Source organism: Camelina sativa, chromosome 3 (genome assembly GCF_000633955.1).
Source record: "Camelina sativa cultivar DH55 chromosome 3, Cs, whole genome shotgun sequence".
Lineage (NCBI taxonomy): Eukaryota > Viridiplantae > Streptophyta > Magnoliopsida > Brassicales > Brassicaceae > Camelina > Camelina sativa.
The window spans coordinates 18,224,384-18,234,308 of NC_025687.1; the positions used below are offsets into that span (position 1 = coordinate 18,224,384).

At 41.3% G+C, this 9,925-nt stretch overlaps 1 protein-coding gene across 1 annotated transcript; it reads right to left on the reverse strand.

Annotated features, from left to right (window-relative positions):
* Positions 5,598–9,148, reverse strand: LOC104777483. The gene is made up of 2 exons (XM_010501748.2): positions 6,881–9,148; positions 5,598–6,670 (listed from the first exon to the last, which is right to left on the reverse strand). The coding sequence occupies exons 1-2, from the start codon at positions 9,117–9,119 to the stop codon at positions 6,543–6,545; spliced, it is 2,367 nt and encodes a 788-aa protein (XP_010500050.1). The 5' UTR covers positions 9,120–9,148; the 3' UTR covers positions 5,598–6,542.

Sequence of the window (9,925 nt, forward strand, 5' to 3'; positions counted from 1 at the left end):
GCTTCGCTCTTTTCCCTTAGCAACATCGTCCACATGTACCTAGAGAAATCATCAATTAGCACAAAAACATAGCGGTTGTTGGTTGGTGTTTGTGGTGAAATAGGACCACATAAGTCTCCGTGAACCAATTCCAATGGTTGCGATGCACGAAAACTAGTTTTAACCGGGAAAGAACCTCTCGTTTGCTTCCCTGCTAGACACACATCACACATATCCTTCTCATGAATCATGTGTGGCATTCCTACAACCATATCCTGTTGAACCATATTCTTCATGACAGTGAAACTTACATGCCCAAGCTGAGCATGCCAACGCCATGTAGCCTCATCTTTTTCGATCTGCAGACACATTGGTAAACTAATCTCCATCAGATTCTTGTGCAAACGGTTTGATGACCTGGTAACTCTTACAAGCAGCCTTCCACATGGGTCTAGAAGTGTTAGAAAACCCGTTTTCATGTTCACCTCACACCCTCCTTCTGTTGCTTGTCCTAAACTCAATATGTTGTCCTTCAGTTCGGGTATATAGTAGATTTCTTTGAGTGCTCTTATTTTGCCTGTTTTGCAAACAAAGTTAATAGTTCCCTTCCCAACAATATCAACATATAAGCCATCACCAAACCTCACTTTTCCCTTAATCCTCTCGTCCAAACTGCAAAAGAATTCTATGTTTCCTGACATGTGATTACTTGCTCCATTATCTAAATACCAAACACTTGCATTGCCTTTGTTGATATCGTAATTTTCTGGAATCACCTTGTCTTCATTGAGGAAAACAACTTCATGCATATAGAGTCCATCTGCTTCATGTGTCTCATTGAGATTTGATTCTTGGTTCTGGTTATTACTCTGTTTCGGTTTGTTGGTGCAAGTCGTCGCATAATGACCAGGTTTGTCGCATCTCCAACAAATTACTTTAGATAGATCTTTCTTCAGTTGTTTTTGGTTCTCTTATGTGGTTTCTCCTCCTTGGTTTTGGTTGTTGAATCTCCCTCGACCCCTGCCTCTACCGAAACCACCTCTGCCAAAATTGCCTCTACCGTAGCTTCCTCTACCATAGTTGCCTCTACCTCTGGATCCTCCTCTAAAACCGCCATATCCTCCACGATTATTAGAGGTATTAGTAAACATCAACTTCCCTTGATCTTCGACTGGACTAACTTCACCAATTCGTTCCTCATAAGCTTTTAGTCTTCCCACAATATCCACAAACGTTGTTGTGTTTAAATAAAGGACTTGTTCTAGAGAAGCTACCATATGGATAAACTTTGCTCTAGGCAATCCTGTGAGAAACTTCTTTACAAGTTTCGGTTCTTCGATGGTCTCTCCCAAAGAAGCTGACTACGATGCAATCCCTGAGATCTTCCCAGCAAAAGTCATCTACCGAATCTGATTCACTCATCTTTAAACGCTCTAGTTCTGCTAACAAGGTTTGAAGTCTTGCCTCCTTTACACGTTCCGCTCCTTGGTGACGTGATCGAATGGCACACCAAAGTGATTTGGCTGAATCTTGCTCTCCTATTTGCAAAATAAGTGACTCTGGAACAGACTGAAATAGAAGGGCAGTCGCAATATCATTCTTCTTTTCATCTGTGGCTCCAGGTTCGATTACATCCCACACTTCCCTGACTCGAAGTATGATCTTCAGCCTCATCTAACAGACTGTGTAATTAGTTGGTGTGAGTAAAGGACATTGGATTGATGGTGCTCCAAGGTCCTTTGTTCGTAACGGTGGATTTGGTTCGGCCACCATGTTTATCTTGAATCTTCTCCACCGATTTTTAGATCAGCAACACAACCTTGCTCTGATACCAAATATAGGATTGAAAACTTGAAAGTAAGAACACCTTTTCTTATGATTTAGAAAACTTCTCAAAAACTAAATCTCTCTCAAGTCACACAGAACACCTCTCTATTGACCTCTCTATTTATAATGAATTAGACAACTCCTAATTCTAATAGGATTACAACATAAAAGCCTTATCTAATAAGCTCCTCCTTATCTACACCTTGTTTGTGCATCCTTATCTCTGATCTCCTTAAGTACCTTCTTAATGAGATAACTTCAAACACAAGTTGGAATTATCCAACAAAAAATCAATTCAGAACTTTGATTTAAAGACAACCAGTTTCTGAAACTATATTGTATTCTCTTTTAAAGGAATTATTCCGAAACTAGACCTTTTCACAAAGTGTCATTTCTACCGAAAAGGTGGAAAAAATAAATAAAAAGTTAGATCCGACCCGATAACCCGCGAGTTTATCTAATTATTAAAAGTTGTAATGACTATTTTAACACTCTCATTAATGATTGATTTTGTTTTAACTCGGCATATCCTTATAATTTCTTACAAAATTAATGTATGTTTTATAATTGTGTTTACCATTAATAGGAGGAATGATTCCAGTATGATCTTAGATTGTTTTTTTTTTTTTTTTTTTTTTTTTTTTTTTTTTTNCAACCAAACAATTAAATAAATTAAAAGGTGATTCCAGAATTGGTTGCCCAATTTGGAGAGAAAGAGTTTACAAAACAAAGTTCAGAAACTAGAGATCTAGAAGAGCGCGCCAGACAATCAGCTCTCACGTTAGACGTCCTCGGTATTTTCGTCAGAGTGAAGGTGGAGAAGGATGATCTTAGCGCTTGGAAGTCTTCCAACAAATACGAGAAGGCTGGCCAATCGTCGGGAGCCTGCACCATCGCCACCAGCTCGGAACTATCAGACTCAAAGTTGGAGCAATCTATCCCCGCCGACCGAAGAGACTCCATAGCCCAAATCAAAGCTTCAAACTCCGTATGAAGGGGAGAGGGACTACGACGCAAACTGCGGGCTCCCATAAGTACCGTCCTATCATCGTTACCAAACCACCAACCCAAGCCTTCCAAAGAATCCGTACCTTTCCAGGAACCATCAACCTGGCAACGAATCGAAGAATCCCTACCCTCCAGGGAAGGCTGGGAAACCACATAAGTCTCCGGGCCAGACTTGGCCTCCTCCCAATAAAGTTTATCGTTTAACGCCTGATTTAAAATATCAATGGGCTCTGCTTCTATTCCTTGAAACACCCTATTATTCCTATCTTTCCAAATTGTCCACAATATCCAAGGCAACCTATAGCCAATGCTAGGTCCCCCAGAATTTGAAAAAGTCTTGGAATAAAGAAAATCTAGGTTCGAATACACGGATCCAAAAGGAAAACCAGTCGAAGACAACTGGATCGGAGATAGCTCCCACACCAAAAGCGAGCGAACACACTCAAAAAGAGCGTGGTTGATAGTCTCCACCGCTAAACCGCACCGCGGACACGTATCGACGCAACGGACACCCCGGTGAGCAAGCCGTTCTTTCACGGGAAGGGACCCAGACGCCACCTGCCAGAAAAAATGTTGGACCTTTGAGGGAACATCAAGCTTCCAAGCTTGTGCCCGTAAAACTGTGCATGTCGGCCCGTAAACGAGAGGCTTATGAAATTCCCGTGCTAACCTATAACCAGATTTCACTGAATACTTGCCGGATTTAGTATAATGCCAAATCAATTTATCCGGAGTCAATGACTTACTGACCGCCAAACTCCGTACAAACTGAATGTCCGCAGGATCCAAAAACTCTTCCAGAGTAGGCAAATGCCAATCCAAAGTAAGGGGATTAATTAGGTGATTGACCATCAGATTAGGATGGAGAACTCTACCCCTGCCATTCGCCGGTCTTGGCTGATGATCCGGGATCCACGGGTCTCTCCAAACGGAAATATTATGTCCCGTCCCGACGAGCCACCTCGCCCCTCTTTCTACTAAACCCTTTGTCGAAAAAATACTCCTCCATGCAAAGGATGGGGAATAGGGTTTAGTCGCCAGTAAAGGATGTTTTCTCCTGAAATATCGACCGCGCATCACCCGCGCCATTAGAGAATTTGGGTAGTGAATCAACCTCCAAAACTGCTTAGCCAGCATTGCATCATTAAATTCTTCCAGAGCACGGAATCCCAAACCCCCATCGCATTTATCCTCACAGAGCTTATCCCAAGCTACCCAATGTAGACCTCTGGCCTTATCATTAGACTTCCACCAAAATTTTGAAATAGCACTCGTAAGTTTGGACGTTAACTCCTGAGTTAATTTATAACATGACATGACATGAGTCGGAAGAGCTAACGCAACTGATTTGATCATAATCTCTTTACCCCCTTTTGATAAAATCTTCGCCGACCAGCCATTAACTCGCTCATCTAAACGATCATTAACATAACTAAAAACTTCAGTCTTCGAGCCCTGGAGATTTTCAGGAATGCCCAAATAGGAACCCATTCCACCCTCTCTAGAAATACCAATAACATTTTTAATCCGAGATCTTACATCAGGCGGGACTTTCTTGCCGAACATAATGGACGATTTCTCCAAATTGACCTCCTGGCCCGAGGCTTTCCCATAATTACCTATAATATCCATGACCACTCTACATTCAGATTCCTCTGCCTTACAAAAGAACAGACTATCATCCGCAAACAAAAGATGTGAAATCGAGGGACAAGCCAGAGCAATAGAAATTCCCGTAAGTTTCTTTTCTCGTTCTGCCTTTTTAATATTTGCTATTAAAACCTCTGTACAAAGAATAAACAGATAGGGAGAAAGAGGATCACCCTGACGTAAACCCCGCTTTGGTAAAATAGATCCCCGAGGTTGACCATTAAGAAGAACTTGATACGAAACCGAAGAAACACACCACATAATCCAAGTAATCCACCGCCTATCAAAACCTAATTTAACCATCACCGCTTCCAAAAAATCCCATTCAACCCGGTCATACGCTTTACTCATATCCGTTTTGAATGCCAGAAACTCCGACTTACAGCGTGGGTTAGTATTTAACCCGTGAAACATTTCCTGGGCAACTAGGATATTATCAGTAATCAACCTGCCCGACACAAATGCCGATTGTGTTTCAGAAACCAGAGACGGTAAAAAACGCTTAAGCCGAAGACATAAAACTTTTGAAATAATCTTATAACTCACGTTACACAGACTTATAGGCCGAAACTCTGTCATACGTTGTGGGTGATCCACCTTAGGGATGAGACAAATATTAGTCTCATTAAAGCGAGGATCAAAGCCACCCGTCCTAAAGAAATTTTTAACCAGAGCCACCAGATCTCCTTTTAATGAAGGCCAGAACCGTTGAAAGAATAAAGCTGTCATACCGTCAGGGCCTGGAGATTTCTCTGGATGCATAGCAAATAAAGCTTTCCGAACCTCCGCCTCCGTAATTTCCCTTATTAGACTTCGATTCATATGATCTGTAATAATAGGTGAAATCTCCTGTAGTATTTCTGATATACCAGTTACATCAGACCGTTTAAACAAATCCTCAAAATATTTGGAAGCTATATTCTCCATTCCCAAAGGTGACTCATCCCAAACGTTATCCGGGCCAAATAACCCAACAATCCTATTCCGGACCCTCCTTTGCTTAGTCGAAGCATGAAAATATTTTGTATTTTTATCTCCCACCCGTAACCAGAATTTCCGGCTCTTCTGTTGCCAATATAACTCCTCATCCCGATAAGCCTCTTTTAATTTTCTCTCAATGTCTCGAATCTCATCCTGAGAAATCAAGTCATCCATCTTGGCCTCCTGTAAGGCAGCCTTCAGTGAAGAGATAAGGGACGGGCCAGAAGTCACGTTATTTTTCCGCCACCACGAAATCGAATTTCGACAGTTCCTAATTTTATCCACAAAAGCCGGTACCCGAAAATTGTTTGTGCGCGCCCATCCGGACTCTACCGCACCTAAAAGTCCGTCCTTCCCCAACCAACGTTTATCAAAACGAAACTGCCTATACCGGCGAGAGGCTGTTTTCAGACAAGTAGCCAGAATGGGACAATGATCAGATCCGACCATCTCCAAATAATCCACCCTCGAATTTGGGAAAAAACTATGCCAATCTTCATTACCTAGAGCACGATCTAAGCGACACCGAACCACCTGGTTATTACAGCGATTACCTCGCCAGGATAATTGCTCTCCATAACACGGGAATTCAAGCATACCACAGTGCCGAATCATTGTTTGAAAGGGCACAAAAGAGGAAGCAGGCCGTAAGGCCCCACCCCTTTTCTCATGATTCCCAACAAGTTCATTGAAATCTCCAATCAAAAACCAAGGATCTATCCGGAAAGAACCAATATCCATTAACTTCTCCCATACCTTTGCACGATTCTGCAGAATTGGATCCCCATAAACAAAAGACAAATAAACCAATTGTTGACCAAATGAAGCTTTAACATCAATAATTCGATTACTATCATATAAAATAGAAAGTTTTATTTCATCCATGAAAAATAAAGCTAACCCTCCACTAGAACCATGGGGATCAACAGTGTACAAATTATTATAACCAAACTTTTTTTGAAATTTTTGTAAATAAGAAAAACACTTTTTAGTTTCTGATAAAAATAAGATGTCTGGCCGATGCTGCTTCCACAAATCTCCCAAATATCCTTCTGTCAGATCCACCCCTATGCCCTGACAGTTCCAACTCAGAATCTTCACGTTCTAGCCGGCGGTTTCGGGAGAGCCCCCATCCCTTTCTTTCCTTGACGCCCCCCATCCGAAGGTTTAGTGCCCACTGTATTATTACCCAGTTTCCCCATCAGCTTCTGTTTATTCCCTTCACCTGCAGGTTTAGACAAAGCCTTAGCAAGTAAACGTTTCCCTGGAGAAGCTAAAGCCAAAGAAGGCATCCTAGAACCGCTAGCACTCTTCCTAACATAAGAATTAAAATTCTTCTTTTTATGCCCACCTGTCGCATCTAAAGTAAATGCTGCCATAGCATTATTAACAATCCCCACATCTAACTCAACCGATACATGAGAAGAGGGTGTACCTTTCGGAATACAGTCATAATCACCCTGGGAATCAGTAACCTGATCCACTTGAACCTCAGACCCTTGATCCGTATGACCCCCCACACCCTGAGTTGGAGAAACAGCCCCCTCCTGGACACCGTTAAGATCAGACTTACCCATATCATCAAATTCACCATCCTCAAGCAAGTCATCATTGTCAACCTCAAAATCCATAGCCAGATCAGCCCCGGCATCTCCCTTAACAACACTCCCCTCAGCCTCCTTGTCCGCTGGTGGATCACTAGAGCTGGGGTCTCCCACAATATTATCAATTCGCATCGAACTATGCTCCACAACAGCCGCCTGTTTGACCTTAAAAAGAGGTTTAGGCCAAGCCGTACCAGCACTCTTTCGGTTAAGAACATAACCGGGGACCTTACCCGAACCCTCTCCATTCCCTGAATGTGTACCGCGATGAGAACCTTCCTCTCGACCAGTGACCTCACCGAAACTCCTCTTCTGACCCCAAGCGTGACCCTGTAGATGCTCTTGTTGACGAGGACGGTGAGAACCATTACCGTTAGAACTCTGACCTCCAAAACGTTGCTGGGGAAAATATCCAAATTCGCTAGAATCCGCAGACTGAAAATCCAGGGCCCTCTTAGCATGCTTTCTAGGCTTTTCCCAACCCCCAGCATTAAGATGCTGTTCTTGCTTCACAGCTGGAAATTGCCTTTGACTACCTCGACTATCCCTCTGCAAATCCGCACCTTGGACAGTAGCCCCCTTAAGAACCTCTGGACAGACCTTGGAATCATGGGTGATCCGGGAACAATGCTCACAAACCCCATTTAATTTCTCATACTCTAGTGAGACCACAATCTCGTCCCCAGTTGCAAAAGGCACCACCATCTTGAAGATCAGCGGATTGAACCCATTAACTGACACACATAGACTACCCGTTTCCTCATCAACCTCTTGAATCCTCCCAAGCTTCTTACCAACAGCCTCAAAAGTAGCCACCTCCCACAAATGCATTGGAATCCCTAACACTTTAACCCAGAAGTTGATAGCTGAAGGGTAGGAGGAAGAGATGACTGGCTCCCATCGAACCAGTGAGACCATCCAACCATCAAAATGGTATGGACCATTTTGCAAAACTGACAAAATATCTTCCTCATCCTCAAAATTAAACTGAAAAACCCCCTGACCTAAATCGGCACCAACCACCCTCTCTTCTAACTTCCAAATTTTTGGAAAATTAGCTATCAAGGACTCCATATTCTGACACACCGGATTCATGAGCCTACCAATAAGGGTCATCGAGAACTGCTGAATTCTCTGAGCCAAAACCAAACTGGAGATGGACACAGTTTCAGTACGAACCAGTGTTGCATTCTTCTTGCTGAAAACCAATTGAGCCATGATTCGCAGAAAAGAAATATAGCCACCCGCAAGAAAAACCCAGAAAAAACTGAAGATGAAAAGAAAAGCAAGAAGGAGCGAATAACAAAACCAGAGAGAGATGATGCATAAACAAACCGCAAGCCTTCGTTTATATACCTCAACACTAACCCCTTCTCCCAAGAGCAGACCGTATCGAATCATATATTCTCCCATTACTATCCAGATTATCCCCAATCGTACCATCAAAACCATCGAAAAAGCCTGGAAATTATCATAAGGAAAAATCAAAGATATCCACCTTCCAAACCAGGATAAAGAGATCTCAAACAGAATCCCCAACCAAATCAGATATGAATCCCATAAAGTAAACCACAGAGACCAATACACAAACCCATAGGAGTCGACAATCCGGATTCCCTCCCACTCCAAATCCGTCGAAATCCCGAGATTAACACCACAGAAGACAATATTTCCCTTATTGAAATCCGATACTAGCAAAGAATAACAAAACCTGCCCAAATCCAGAGAAATGAATCCCCTCCAAATACAGATATTGAGACTTGAAAGCAGAACATCCAAACCCCTGATTGTAAGCGTTGGAACCATCCACGAATCTCCATCAGATACCATCATCAAGACCACCATCTCGACATTTCCAATCCCCCTTATAAGAATATACAAACTCCACCCGGCCGAATCATAAAGATCAGAGAACCCATTAAAGTCCCCCACAATCCCAAGATCTGCAACCAGCAGAATCAAACTTTGCCCAAAAAGAATCAGACTTCCGATCTGAATCCAATCATCATTAACCAGCAGAGATCGAAGGAGATCCTCTCCTCGCCCCCCAAACCCGTCGGGATCAATCATTCAAAACTTGAAAACAATCGCCTTCGAAATCGCCATGATTTAATTAAAAATTAGTTAATCAGTCTTTAGTGTGTGATCTTAGATTGTTTTTTCCACTTAAATTTCAGAAATTTTCATAATATTTTCTTTTGCCTTTTTGAAAACATAATACAGTATATTAGACTATTAGTCTTGAAAGCAGTAGTATTAACAATTTAGCCCCTTTTTCTGGATAAAGTATTTTTTTTGTTGTTAGCTAATGAAATCTGATAAATTTTGCACGCTGGTTTTTTTTAACTAATAGTACATAGATTTATTTATTTTTCCTTTAAAATAATAAAAAGAATTAATCATATACCATTAATGGTTAAAAATTCAGTTTATATACGCAAGATTTGTTTTTATCATGCGTGCATGTAGACAATACTTAAAAGCAGAGATACTATAAAAAGATATTATATTATTATTAGTGATTATATAATTATGAAGACATTTATTGTGTCAATTTTCTGAAACTATATATAGCCCAATACCCTTTCATTTTATTACAACACAATCCATACTAACATCTTCCTAGTAAGCGATTCATTTTTATCTATTTTAACAATTTGATATATTGTAATAATTTCTACGTCACAATTTATACTAACAACTTCATTATTTCATTTTATGCAAAGGTATATACATATAGTTTGTTGAGTAATTGAAAAAAATGTCGGTGAAGGCTAGAGCAATACAGCGAATTAATAAGGAACAGAAGGACATGGCTTCCAATACGTCTGTGTATAGTGTTGGTTAGTAATTTTTTTTTTCTTTTTCTGTGCATT